The sequence below is a fragment of the Lithobates pipiens genome, unplaced genomic scaffold (assembly GCF_037356315.1).
Source record: "Lithobates pipiens isolate NorthernLeopardFrog02 unplaced genomic scaffold, aLitPip1_a1.2 Scaffold_8, whole genome shotgun sequence".
NCBI lineage: Eukaryota > Metazoa > Chordata > Amphibia > Anura > Ranidae > Lithobates > Lithobates pipiens.
In genome coordinates this window covers 376319668-376334987 of record NW_027507903.1, presented here as the reverse complement: position 1 = coordinate 376334987, position 15320 = coordinate 376319668, and the positions used below count along the sequence as shown (strand labels likewise).

The following is a 15320-nucleotide window of genomic DNA, read 5'->3' as shown; positions in this document are numbered from 1 at the left end:
ACATCCATTGATCCCCCATGATGTGAGCTAGCACATGTTGACACACTGGGCCTTATTTCAGAAAGGACAATCTACTTTGCCCTGGCATTGCACTTGTAGTGCAAAGTGGTTTTACTTTTTTGAAATAAGCCACAGTGTGTCAACATGTGCTAGAGCCCATCATGGGGGATCAATGAACATTTTTTCGGGGGTGCAACCTCTTTCTCTCACCTACTTTAGTTGCAAGGAAGGAGTTGCACCCACAAAACATTGATATCCCATGATGGCAGATAGCACATTTTGACACACTGGGGGTTATTTACTAAAGGAAAATCCACTTTGTACTGTGTGCATCTTCTAAATTTTGGCTTTGCAATTACTTTAAATTTTTTATAAAAACATAAACAATAACGAAAAACATTTACATTTTTTGTTGTTTTTAGATTTTGGCTAAAACATCAATGATGTTGATCAGTCTTTTTTCAACATCATTGATGTTTTTCTTGACCTTCTCTAAATCCCGATTGCACACCATTATTTTGCTGATGAGGACTTGGGCACTTGCACTGTTGAAATGAGTTTCTTCTTCCACAACATCCACATCACTTAAAAATAAAAAAACGCACCATGTATTATAAATATGCAGGTATCCATCTATTACCTGAAGCTGTGATCTCAGACACTGATCTGTTGTGGTCACCATTTGGGCCACTTCCTGAACCTCAGAATCCACATCCTCAGGTTGTGTGCTGAGTTGTTCCCCTTCTTCAGGAGTTTCCTTGTGTTCTCATATGTCTTGATTTCTCCCCTATGTGAATACAAAAAGGTATACTTGGCAGACAGATATTTGAGGTAAGAAATGGTAATATGAAACATTGCTTGGAAGTGTCATCAAATTGTCTGTTTTGGCAGAGTTCCAAGATGAAGACACGATTTTTTTCCCTTTCAAAAGCTGAAATACTTACATGGAGAGACCCCTAGTATCCACTGGAGCACCTGCGTGGGACATCATGAAAAGGTTGAGTGTCCTCTCCTTACAGTGAATCAAGTTTGCATTTCATTATAGTTACAAACACATCTAGAAAACAATGTAATAAACTTATTTTTATACAAATAGGCATGAAAAAATGCACCTGCATCTGCCAAAAATGTTGTATTAGTGGTCGAACGAACGATGTTTACTATTAACAATTACTGTGCCTACAAACCTCAAACTTGGAATTTTAAAAAGTACAACAGTAAACAAAAGCAGATGGAGCAGCACTAAAGTAATAATAATAATAGGAACACACAACAAATACTTACTTTTTAGAAGCACTTTCTTTATCCTTCTATACTGATCTTGCTCCCTCAATTTCAGGTCTGACCAGCTTTTCCTCAATTGCTCCTTGGATCGTCATACCCCAAAACTCCTGTGCAGATTCTCATAACTTTAGTCATTATCTTGACCTCTCTCACATTAGGGTTGCTGTTCGGTCCATACATCCCATCATAGTCTGCCTCCGCAAGATATCCACTATCTCTCCAAATGACATATTTGAGGCCTTATATCTCGTCCTGAATCTGAAACTGCCTTGCTCCAGGCTTTCTTCATTGTTGCTGCTCTCTGCTGTGTCTCCGCCATGTTCTCTCCCACTGCCCTAAAAGAGAAGAGGTGGGGAATACACTAGAAAGAAGGACAGGGACGAAGTTTCACGCATGCACAGTGTATGCAAAGCATAACACGCGGGAGTCGTACGTACGATCTGTGAGTGAAGGACAGAGGATCGTAAGCGCTGATCGTGCAAACGAAGGTACAATTTTAACTTGGGCCTTCAGTGGTTAGTGGCCTATACTGCTTATAGATTGAGGCCTATATTGAGACAAGATTAGGAGAGTTTAGCCTGACATTAGGGTTTGTCTTGTGTTGTGTCTTGCAGATAAAATGGTGGATAAATTTACTGACCCAGACATCCAGCCAAATGAAGAACCTGGAGGAGTCAGCGACTGCTTTAATTTGCCAGGCTACTGCGGTACTTACAACGACCCCTGGTGGCCCCAGGTCGCTTGGCTGTGTGACAGCGAGTTAACTGGAACGCATGGATGAGGGCCAACCAATCATTCTACAGGCCCTAAACAAGGGGATGAGAGGCCAACTCACAAATAAAAGCCACCTGTGTGAGTTGGACAATACTACTCCTCCACCACCTCCAGCAACACCACAGCCACCCAACACACCAGAGCAGCATGGAAGGAAGTGTTGAGAATGATGGCCTGGGTTTGGTGTGGTCTCACAAAAGATGCAAGCCATTGTAAGACCACAGCCTCAGAACATAAATGTCATCTGCTGCTGCTGCTGCTCCCGATCTCTTGGAGTCCTGGACCCTACTGTGCTCCCTATTAAATGGACTCCTCAGGTTACCAATTTTGACAGTCAAATTATTGATGTCTACCCTGGGGTACAAAGGCTTCACCAATTCCAACTGTTTCTCCAGCGTTGCCTTCCTCTTTATTTTGTTATGACCCCTATTAAATGTATAATTTTGGTTTTTACTCGGCTATGTGTTTTACTTCAAAAATAACATTTTGTTTGTGAGTAGGCAGGTACATTTCAAAAATACAATGTCAAATTAACAAGGGACACCAACACAGTTGTATCTCTTTGAGGTTAAAAAATACAAGATAATAATGGAGTTGTGGTACCTTGACACAAAAAACTACAACAAATATTATTGAGATCACTAGAAAAAAAAAAAGATTATTCAGGAGTTCAATAAAAAATAATCAAAAAATCCATTTGTCAGAACTGTGTGAATATCAGCAGCAAAGCAGCTTCATTATTCTAGCATTATAAAGAAAAAGAGAATGCGCTGCCATGTGACGAATGTGCCATCTCCATTACAAACACTAGTTTTACAAGACCGAGTGCTTCAGTCTCATACTTGATTCTGAGCATGCGTGAACTCTTGTAGACGGACTTGTGTACACACGATCTGACTTTCCGACAACAACGTTTTGTTGGCGCAAAATTTGAGAACCTGCTAGCAAAAATTTGTTGGCGGAAAGTCCGAGAGCAAATGTTCGATGGAGCATACACACAGTCGGACTTTCCAACAACAAGCTCACATCCAACATTTCCCGTTGCAAATGCCGACCGTGTGTTACGCAGCAAAAGGTTTAATATCATACTGAAATTGATTATCTTGCCCTCACAAAACCTACTTCAAAGAACACACTTTTACATGCATTTAGTTGTCAACCCACACATACCAGTAAAGCCACAGGATCAGTTCATCAGGATCAGACGCAATTGTTCTGATCTTATTGATTTTGACAGGGAGGCCACCATACTAAAAACTTTTTTTTTTATTACCAATAATATGAAAATCTTTAGAAATTAACCTGATTTATTTCAACCTTAATATGTTTGAATACTGGAGTTTACAACATGTACTGCTTAGATGAATAAATATAAAAGTCGGCAACTTGCTGGCACAAAATACAATAAAAATAAATGTATTATTGTTATTGCCATAGCTTTGTCTTTAGTACCAGAAAATATTCCTTCACTTTGGCAGTCATTACATATAGTATGCCTCAGCAGAATTAAGTCACAATTTTGCTAATGAATTACTTCTGTTATTGCTGCTAATAATTAATGCAATCCTTTTTATCTTGTGTTTTCTAGGTCAGTGGGGGTTACCTTCAATCACCATTGCTGGTGTTCTAGGCATGTTTAGTGCTACACTGGCTGGAATCATTGAATCTATGGGGGACTACTATGCCTGCGCTAGATTATCGGGAGCTCGTCCTCCACCTGTTCATGCAATCAACAGGTATAATCTGAGTTTATGTGTACATCAAAAGTCATCCAAGCTTCATCAGTTCATGAGCCAAATTCAAATATGAAAAAATAGCAGCAAATCAAGATGAGCCACACAAAATGGAAAAAACAAAAAACAGGCTTTTGGATTTATAATCCTGGGATTTTTTTGTAGAACACGGGGTCAGGAGGAATTCTGAGACATTTGAGTTGTAATGCCATCCCTTGCACTGACGGGGCATTGAGAAATGCCGTGCAAGCAGCATTTTTGGAGCATCTTTGGGGCGCTGAAAAAAGCACTTCAAAAATGCCCCTCTCCATTGAAATGAATGGAAAGCACTTTAAAAGTGACTTAAAAGCTCCTGAAAACCACCCTGAAGATGTGGGAAGGTCACATAACCGCAATGAAGTGTAGGATACTGGGATATCAGGAAATATCCTGGATAGAAGCAGAGATAAGTTGGAGGCTAAAAGAGAGCAGTGAGGAAAAGATGATCGGCACTCCGGTGATTGCTCTTAAAAAATGTAGTATTTATTAACAAGCCACAGTGACTAAACGCAAATAAGAAAGGTTAATGCGTTTCAGCCTTTAAGGCCTTAGTCATAACCACATTACAGACATGAAACTTTGAAATAAATAGTGGCTCTAGGATCACAGGCTCCACCCATTAATTGTCTTAATGGACTGCAGGCAATTACCCCCAAAAAAGTAGGAATCTGCTACACTACATATAGGGTGATCCATATGTATGCCACTATTTCTCACACACCTTATAGTGATAATAAGTACATGTATGCACACACTCATGCATGCACTCATGCACATATACATAATTAAAACACACCAAAAAACATTAGATACAAACAATTAAAAGGATAATATAGGTATGTGAAAAAAGACACCAGAGGAGGAAAAAAGAGAAAGAGCAAGAAGGCTCTGGGTGAGGCATTCTTAATATAGGTGAAAGTCCAGATCCCACCTCAGGTTTAACCCCTGAGGCAATCTAGTTTTTCATCTAAAGATCCATCATGCTTCTCTCCCCAGTAGCCCTCTCTCCCCATCACCCCCTTTGGGTGAGTGAGACAACTGTTCTATTCCTCTAAGACGGAAAGAGGAGAGATCGCCCTGGTGATATTTTCTAAGGGACGTGTTGCAATTGAAATATTTCTAACATTTGGATTATTAATGTCACAATAATGTTCTCCTATACGGGTTCTCAAAGGATGTGTGGTACAGCCTACATATTGGAGGCTGCATGAAATACAGGTGATCAAGTAAATTACATAATTTGTGCCACAGTTGATGTATTGCTGTATAATAAACTCTTCATCTGTAGCTGTGGCAACAAATGTTTTACCTAGATCACACAGGTTACGGTGCCTACAGGTCTTTACATTACAAGGGTAACTGCCGGGATAGGAGAGCCAGATGGGTTGGCATTGTTTGGATTAAAATAGACTGGGTGATAGTGCAGTCCCCAAAGTGGGCGCACATCAGCTAGAAAAAAGGCAACCTGCTTGCAGAATCTCATTTAAGTCTTTATCTGTATACAATATTGGCAGATTCTTTTTTACTATTCTGACTATTTGATTATATTCTTGGGAAAATGTGGTTATAAATGTAATGGGTTTACCCGTTTTTCTATTTCTAGAGTTGTGAGGTTGATGAGCAGGGATGAGCTCGGTGTTCGACTCAAACGCATGTTCGACTCAAACATCGGCCGTTCGTCTGTTCAGCGAATTCAGAACTTTGTGGACTGTTCGCACCAAATTCGTGTGGTACGAACGGCCCACGATGCACTACGCCATAGCAGTGCATTGCTGGCTCATGATTGTCCAAGCACGCACTGTGACCCCGCATGCTTGGCCAATCACAGCGCCGGCAGAGAGGAGAGCCATAATTGGCCACAGGCAGGATGCCTGTGGCCAATTATAGCTCAGGGGGTTTAGTACACACCCCACACTATATAAGGCCGCCAGCGCGGTGGCCTTGTGTAGTGTGTTCCGGCGTGCAGAGAAAGAGCAAGATAGGCAGGGACAGTGTTCTTTTCTCAGGCATCTGCAGCAATTAAAGTGGGTGTTGTGTGCCTCCAGCACAGTATACACCTGTATCTACCCTTTTTGTTGGTGTTCTCTAATACAGGCATCTGCAGGACTTAGTGGGTGTTGTGTGCCTCCAGCACAGTATACACCTAAAGATACCCCTTATTGCTGGTGTTGTCTGTTGCATATCTTGCATATTAGCCTTTAAAATTAGCACTTTTTATTTCGAACGTTCGAGTCCCATAGACTTCAATGGGGTTCTAAAGTTCACACAAATTTTTGGTCCGTTCGAAGGTTCTGGTGCGAATCGGGGGGTGTTCGGCTCATCCCTATTGATGAGGTTTATTATTATTTTTATTTTGATGCTCTCTTGGTTTTAGGCTTATCTGACAGTAATTCCTCTCTGTCTATTATCAGAACCCTTTCTAGTCCTTGGTAAATAATAGATTTGTTATAACCTCGATCCAATAAGCGCTGATGAATGATCTTACATTCTAGTTCAAAGGTTGAATTTGTTGAACAGTTACGTTTAGCTCAAATGAACTCCCCATAAGGGATGGCATTGATGGTGTGGGATGGATGACAACTGGCTGCAAAAAGTGTAGTGTTACCAGAGTATGGTGTCCTATAGGTGCATGTTGAAACATCACCTGTAGTTGGATCGCCCTTTAGGGTGATGTCTAGAAAGTTGATACTGGAAACATCATGCTCAATTGAAAAATGTAGATTTAACTGATTATCATTCAGAAATTTCCAAAATTCGTGCAATACCATAATGTCACCATCCCACACCATCACAAGGTCATCGATATAGCGACCATACCAAACAATCTGCCTAGTAAAACTGTTGCTGGGAGAGAACAAAACTTGTTCCTCCCACCAACCCATGTAGAGATCTGCCATGGACGGTGAGAATCTAGCACACATTGATGCCCCACAGTGCTGGACATAATATACGCCATCAAATAAAAAATAATTATGCTTTAATTGAAGCTTAACGCTTAACAGAATGAACTCCTGTAGCTCCTGAGAGTAGGAACTATAGCTTTGAAGATGATATTGGATGGCCCGAAATCCAGCGCTGTGGGGGAAAAGAGAGCAGCCACTACAGGCCAGACCTGAAGAAGTGGTCAGACCAACAAGAGCCTGTGAACCAGAGGAGTTCATATATACAATGAGAAGTCCCAAATCCCTAACCCTAATCCCACTCCCACTTGTCCCAAATCCCCAACCCTAACCCTAATCCCACTACACATAAATCTCAAATACCCAACCCTACCCCTAATCCCATTTATTATAGTCCCAAATCCCCAACACTAACCCTAATGCAACTCCCACTACTCCCAAATCCCTAACCCTAATCCCACTCCCACCAGCCCCAAATCCTTAACCTAATCTTGCTCCCACAAGTCCCAAATCCCTAACAATAATCCTAATCTCACTGCCACTAGTCCCTAATCACCAGACGGACCCTTATCCCACTCCCAATAGTCCCAGATCCCCTAACTCTAATCCCACTGCCACTAGTCACAAATCCTCTAACCTTAACCCTAATCCTGCTCCCACTAGTCCCACTCAAACTAATACCAAATCCCTAACCCTGCTCCCACTAGTCCCAAATCCCTAGCCATAATCCCACTCCCACTAGTCCCAAATCCTGCTACTACTAGTCTCAAATCCCCAACCCTAATTCTAATTCATCTCCTGCTAGTCCCAAATCCCTAACTCTAACCCTAATCCTACTCCCAATAGTCCCAAATCCCTAACCTCAATCCCACTTCCACTAGTCCCAAATTACTAACCTTAATCCCACTTCCACTAGTGCCAAATCCCTAACCCTAATCCCACTTCCACTAGTGCCAAATCCCCAACCCTAACCGTAGTCCCAAATCCCTAACTCTAATCCCGCTCCCACTCATCCCAAATCCCCTAACATTAACCGTAATCCCATGCCTTATAATCCATAATGCTCAACCCTAATCCTGCTCCCAATAGTCCCAAATCCCATACCCAAACATTAATCCCACTCCCACTAGTGCCAAATCCATAACCTTAACCCCGCTCCCACTAGTCCCAAATCCCCAACCCTGTCCCTAATCCCTCTCCCTATTATTCCAAATCCCTAACCCTAACCCTAAAGCCTTCTCCCTCTAGCCCCAAAATCACTAACCCTAATTCCACTCCCATTAGTCCCAAATCCCCACTCCTAACCCCACTCCCACTAGTCCCAAATCCCTAACCCTAACCCTGCTCCCAATAGTCCCAAATACTCAACCTTAACCATAATCCCACTCCCACCAGTCCCATATCCCTGAACTCGAATCCCCTCCCACTAATCCCAAATCCCTACCCCTAATCCCACTTCCATTAGTCCCAAACCCTAATCCCGCACCCACCGTTCTCAAACCCCTAACCCTAATCCCACTCCCAAATTCCCTAACCTTAACCCCACTAGTCCAAAATCCCCAACCCTAGTCCCAAATTCACAAATGTAACCCTAATCCTTCTCCCACTAGTCCCAAATACCTAACCCTTATCCTGCTCCCACTAGTACCAAATCCCAAACCTCAATATCATTACCACTAGTCCCCAACCCTAACCCTAATCCTACACCCTATAGTCCCAAATCACTAACCCTAATTCCACTCCCACTAGACCCAAATCTCCTAGACCTAACCCTAATTCCACTACCCCTAGTACTAAATCCCTAATCCCACTCCCACTAGTCACAAATCCCCATACTTTAACCCTAATCTCACTCCCTATAGTCCCAAATCCCTAACCCTGCTCTCACTAGTCACAAATCCCTAACCCAAATCCCACTACCACTTGTACAAAATCTCATACACTAACTAATTCTTCTCCCTCTAGTCCCAAATCCACAATCCTAAACCTAACTCCACCCATACCCTGTCCCTAATCCCTCTCCCTATAGTCCCAAATCCTCAACCTTAACCCTAAAGCCTGCTTCCACTAGTCCCAAAATCCCAAATCCCTAACACCGCTCCCACTAGTCCCAAATCCCTAACCCTAATCTCACTCTCACTAGACCCAAATCTCCTAGACAAAACCCTAATCCCACTCCCACTAGTCCCAAATCCCTTACCATAATCCCACTAGTTCAAAATGTCCAACTTTAACCCTAATCCCAATCCCTATAGTCCCAAATCCCCAACTCTAACCCAATACCACTCCCACTAGTCCCAAATCCCTAACTCTAATCCCGCTCCCACTCATCCCAAATCCCCTAACATTTACCGTAATCCCATGCCTTATAATCCATAATCCCCAACCCTAAACCCTAATCCCACGTCCACTAGTCCCAAATCCCCAACCCTAACCCTGCTCTTTATAGTCCCAAATCCCATACCCAAGCACTACACACACTCCCACTAGTCCCAAATCCCCAACCCTAACGCTAATCCCACTTCCATTAGTCCCAAATCCCCAGCCCTTACTCTAATCCCAATATCTATAGTTCCAAATCCCTAACCCTAATCCTGCTCCCACTCATCCCAAGTCCCCTAACATTAACTGTAATCCCATGCCCTATAATCCATAATCCCCAACCCTAATCCTGCTCCCAAAAGTCCCAAATCCCTAACCCTGTTCCCACTTGTCCCAAATCCCTAACCCTAAAGCCTGCTCCCAATAGTCCCAAAATCCCTAACCCTAATCCCACTCCCATTAATCCCAAATCCCTAACCATAGTCCCACCCTCACTAATCCCAAATCTCCAATCCCTAACCCTAATCCTGCTCCCACTAATCCCAAATCCCTAACCCTAATCCCACTCCTACTAGTCCCAAATCCCCAACCCTAACCCTAATCCCACTCCCATTAGTCCCAAATCCCCAATCCTAACCCTATTACCAATCCCACCATTCTTAAATCTCTAACTCTAATCCCTCTCCCACTTGTCCTAAATCCCCTAACCCCACTAGTCCCAAATCACCAACCTTAAACCTAATCCCACTCCCACTAGTCCCAAATACCTAACCCTAATCCTGCTCCCACTAGTCTCAAATCCCTAACCTCAACATCACTCCCACTAGACCCCAACTCTAACCCTAATCCCACACCCTATAGTCCCAAATTCTAACCCTAACCCTAATCTCACCCCCACTAGTCCCAAATCTCCTAGACCTAACCCTAATCACACTCCCACTAGTACCAAATACCTAACCCTAATCCCACTAGTCCCAAATCCCCAATGTTAACCCTAATCCCACTCCCTATATTCCCAAATCCCTAACCCTAGCCCTGCTCCCACTAATCCCAAAATCCCTAACCCTTATCACACTCCCATTTGTCCCAAATCCCCTACGCTAACTCTAGCTTGCTCCCAGTAATCCCAAATCCCCAACTCTAACCCTAATCCCACTCCCTATAGTCACAAATCCCCAACCCTAACTCTAATCCCACTAGTCGCTAATCCCTAACATCAACTCTAATTCAGCTCCCACTAGTCTCAAATCCCCAGCCCTAACCCTAATTCCACTACCTATAGTCACAAATTCCCAACCCTAACACTGCTCCCACTAGTCCCAAATCCCCTAACCCTGCTCCCGCTAGTCCCAAATCCCCAGCCCTAACCCTAATTCCACTACCTATAGTCACAAATTCCCAACCCTAACACTGCTCCCACTAGTCCCAAATCCCCTAACCCTGCTCCCGCTAGTCCCAAATCCCAAAACCTAACCCTAAATTTACTCCTACCCCCAAATGTCTAACCCTAACCCTGCTCCCATTAGTCCCAAATCCCTAATTCTAATCCCAGTTCCACTAGTCCCATATCCCTAACCCTATCCCCATTCCCACTTGTCCCAAATCCCCAACCCTAACCCTAAAGCCATCTCCTACTAGTCCCAAATCCCCAACCCTAACCCTGCTCTCACTAGTCCCAAAACCTAACCCTAATCCCACTCCCACTATTCCTAAATCCTCTAACTCTAATCCCTCTCCCAATAGTCCCAAATCCCCTAACTCTAATCCCTCTCCCACTACTCCCAAATCCTCTAACCCTAATCCCCTCCCACTAATCCCAAATCCCCTAACCCCACTAGTCCCAAATCCCCAACCCTAATCCCACTCTGTTTAGTCCCTAATCCCCAACCCTAACCCTAATCCCGCTTCTACTAGTCCTAAATCTTTAACCCTAACCCGACTCCCACTAGTCTCAAATCCCCTTCCCTAATCCCATTCCCCATAGTTCCAAATCCCCAACCCTAAACTCCAACTTGTTCCAAATTCCTAACCCTTTTCCTGCTCCCATGAGTCCCAAATCCCTAACCCTGCTCCCACTAGTCCCAAATCCCTTACCCTAATCCCACTCCCACTGCTCCCCCAGTCCCAAATCCCCAATCCTAGCCCTAATCCCACTCCCTATAGTCCCAAATCCCTAACCCTAACTCTAATCCTGCTCCCACTAGTCCCAAATCCCTAACCCCGCTCCCACTAGTCCCAGATCACTATCCCTAATTCCACTCCCATTAGTCCAAAATCCCCAACCCTAACCCTAATCCCACTCCCACTAGTCCCAAATCCCCAACCCTAACCCCAATCCTGCTCCCACTAGTCCCAAATCCCCAACCCTTGCCCTAATCCCGCTCCCTATAGTCCCAAATCCCTAACCCTAACCGTAGTCCTGCTCCCACTAGTCCCAAATCCTTAAAACCTTTTCCCGCTCCCACTAGTCCCAAATCCCTAACCCCGCTCCCACTAGTCCCAAATCACTATCCCTAATTCCACTCCCATTAGTCCCAAATCCCCAACCCTAACCCTAATGCCACTCCCTATAGTACAAATCCCTAACCCTAATATCACTTGTCCCAAATACCTAACCCTTATTCTGCATGCACAAGTCCCAAATCCCCAACCTAAACCCTAATCCCACTCCCACCAGTCCCACATCCCTAACCCTAATCCCGCTCCCTATAGTCCCAAATCCCCAAGCCTAACCCTAATCCCACTCTCAAATCCATAACCCTAATCCCACTAGTCCCAAATCCCCAACTCTAATCCCACTCCCTATAGTACCAAATCCCCATCCCTAACCCTAATCTCGCTACCACTAGTCCCTAATCCCTAACTTTAATCCCGCTCTCATTAGTCCCAAATCCCCAACTCTAATGCCGCTCCCACTAGTCCCAAATCCTTAACCCCAAGTCTAATCCTGCTCCCACTAGTCCCAATTCCCAACCCTAATCCCAATCCCTTCAATCCTAAATTCACAACCCTAACCCTAGTCCTGCTCTCACTTGTCCCAAATCCCTAACCCCTTTTCCCGCACCCACTAGTTCCAAATCCCTAACCCCGCTCCCATTAGTCCCAAATCACTATCCCTAATCCCACTCCCACTAGTCCCAATTCCCCAACCCTAACCCTAATCCCACTAGTACCAAATACCCAGCCCAAACCCTAATCCCACTCCCACTAGTCCCAAATACCCAACCCTAACCCTTTTCCCACTTCATATAGTCCCTAAACCTAACCCTACTCCTGCTTCCACTAGTGCCAAATCCCCAATCCTAATCCTGCTCCCACATCCCTAACCCTAATCCCTCACCTACTAGTCCCAAATCCCTAACCCTAATCCTATTCTCTATAGTCCCAAATCCACAAACCTAACCCTAATCCCGCTCCCACTAGTCTCAAATCCATAATCTTAACCTTAATCCCATTCCCACTAGTCCCAAACCCCAAACCTAATCCCGCTCCCACTAGTCCCAAATCCCCAACCCTAATCCCACTCCCTATAGTCCCAAATCCCCATCCCTTAACCCTAATCCTGCTACCACTAGTCCAAAATCCCTAACCCTAATACCGCTCCCATTAGTCACAAATCCCCAACCCTAACCCTAATCTTGCTCCCACTAGTCCCAAATCTCTAACCCTAATCCCGCTCCTACTAGTCCCAAATCACAGACCCTAATCCCACTCCCTATAGTCCCAAATCCCCATCCCTTAACCCTAATCCTGCTACCACTAGTCCAAAATCCCTAACCCTAATACCGCTCCCATTAGTCACAAATCCCCAACCCTAACCCTAATCTTGCTCCCACTAGTCCCAAATTCCTAACCTTAACCCTAATCCCACCCCCACTAGTCCTAATTCCCTAATCCCTATCCTATAGTCCTAATACTATAATCCCTAACCAATATTCATCTTGAGTATTGATGTTAAAAATATTATTGTTACTTTGATAAACAACAAACACCACTTATATTTTATTATTTTTCTTTTTTTATGTCAAAATATTTTATTAATTTTCAAATAAGTAGAAAATACAGAGTAACATTAATAAAGATTAATCAGTTACAAGATCTGGCATCCAGTCTAAAACATCACAATGGGGACAGTAATCGGCTATGCACTGTGTATGTGGAGAATGTTGTGACCCCCCAACCCTCAACACCCACAATGCGGTCTAGCTGTGTCGAGGGAAGTGGGTGCACCCCATCCCCCATATTGTAGATAGTGACCCAGAGGCCTCCACTAGCCCTTTAATAAAGATGCAGTTGTCTCATGAGTGCTCTGTCTAGCCGGACCTCTGGCCCTCCCAAAGAGGGCTTGAATATAACCTGATTTTCAAATTGAATTAGAATTGTAGGTTACCAGATGTGATACATGAAGAGAGATCATAGTGTAGAGTACACTATAAGAGTAATTAGAGGAGTAGAATAGGGGAAAAAAGGAAAAAGAAAAGGGTAAAGGAGGAGAAGGGAAGGAGTTGCTAACCATAAAGGAGTTGAGACATGTCTAATCGTGTTTTTTAATTCCCGGTATCAATGTGATTCCCATATATTGGGCCCAAGGTTTCCATACTGCTTCAAATTGTTTGGATGTATCTAGGAGTACACTGGTTAACCTTTCTTGGGGCCATTATCCAAGATATTTTCCTTTTCGTGGCTGTAATTGATACTTTCGGTTGATTCCATGCCTTTGCTATTGATAATTTCACCCCTATCAGGATAAAGCGGATCAGCGTGCAACACAGCTTGGGGATAGTTGGTATGCAACCATTCAGAAGGGCTATGGAAGGGTTTTGGGTCACTGCTGGACATTTTGTGACTTTACGTATAATGATGGATGTTGTTCCAGTATCTGATTTTTGGGCATTCCCACCAGATGTGAATCATGGTCCCCAAGCTGTGGCACCCTCTGAAGCAAAGTAGTGAAGAGGCCGGAAACATGGTAGCTAGCCTGGACGGTACTAGGTACCATCGTGTGAAAAGCTTGATATTCGCTTCTAAGAGCGAGGTGTTGTATAAGCCTTTAAGAGACCTAGAAAACAACTCATGCCAGTCTTCCAGCTCTCGCTCCACCTGAAGGTCCCTTTCCCATGCTTTCATATACAGTAGTTTATCTGCATTATTGGCAAGTGACTTGTAGATTACCGATATCTCCCCCCCCCCCCCTCTGCTCCATGGTTTGTCCACACCATCTTTCGTACTGTGTAAAGTTTGGAGGATTTGGTTTGTTTTTCCGAATTTTCAATGAGGAAGTGGGAGATTTGATTAAATCTGAACCTCTCCAAAGTAGGGAGATCCAGTTTTTCTTCGAAGCGTTTCATCGATAAGGGTCCAACTGCAGAATAAAAATGCCCTATGCGGTACACTCCTTTATCTAGCCTCCACTTAAATGCCGATATGTTCATGCCTGGTTGGAATTGGGGGTTATGGAAGATATGCGCTAGTGGTTGGAGCTCAGAGACCAAGGAGGGAAGCCCCCTCATGGTATCCCATGACTTAAATGAATGCGAGAGAGTGGGGGGGGGAATTGGAGGTCTATTTTTTGGGGGGCACCAAAGTAGGAAGTCTGGGTTGTGGTTCGGGGTAGCATGTCTCTCTATGGAGACCCAGTCTGGCTTCTCCACCTTGAGGTAGGTGACTGACAGTTGGGCCAGCCTTGCTGCTTGGTAATACCAAAATAGGTTTGGGCAGCCTAAGCCTTAAGTTAAATAGAGTCCTTTGTGCTAGTCGGGGACCCTTTTTGTCCCAGATGAACCTAGTAATCTTGCCCTGAAATGATTTGAGGTGATCTCTTTTGATCGCTATTGGTAGTGAGTGGAAAAGGTAGAGCAACCTCTGCAACAGGGTCATCTTCACTGAGTTTACTCTGTCCAGCCAGGACAGTTTGTGATGGGACCAATTAACAAGGTCGGATTCTAATTGATGGAAAGTGAGGGGAAGTTGGCCTGATACAGTTGTTCTATTTTGGGTGTAAGATTTAGTCCTAGATACCTAATGGAGGATTCCCCCCAACCAAACTTAAAGGAGCTTTTCAGGTTTATGATGCAAGTGGGTGGTAAGGATATGTTGAGTGCCTGTGATTTAGTCATGTTGACCTTAAGACCAGATACTGCGGCAAAGGTGTTTAGTTGAGAGTAGGGATGAGCTTTGTGTTCGAGTCGAACATACGTTCGACTCAAACATCGGCTGTTCGCCCGTTCGGCGAATTCTGAACATTATGGGCTGTTCGCGCCAAATTCGT

The 15320-nt window shown here is 44.1% G+C and overlaps 1 protein-coding gene across 2 annotated transcripts in view; it reads left to right on the top strand.

Moving 5' to 3' along the window:
- Window positions 1-15320, top strand: part of SLC23A1 (solute carrier family 23 member 1) — a 1056923-nt gene that overhangs the window by 741869 nt on the left and 299734 nt on the right. For both annotated transcript variants that reach the window (XM_077473737.1, XM_077473738.1), the window contains exon 10: window positions 3647-3794. In XM_077473737.1, coding sequence (XP_077329863.1) covers window positions 3647-3794 — 148 coding nt within the window. The remainder of the gene's footprint in view (window positions 1-3646; window positions 3795-15320) is intronic.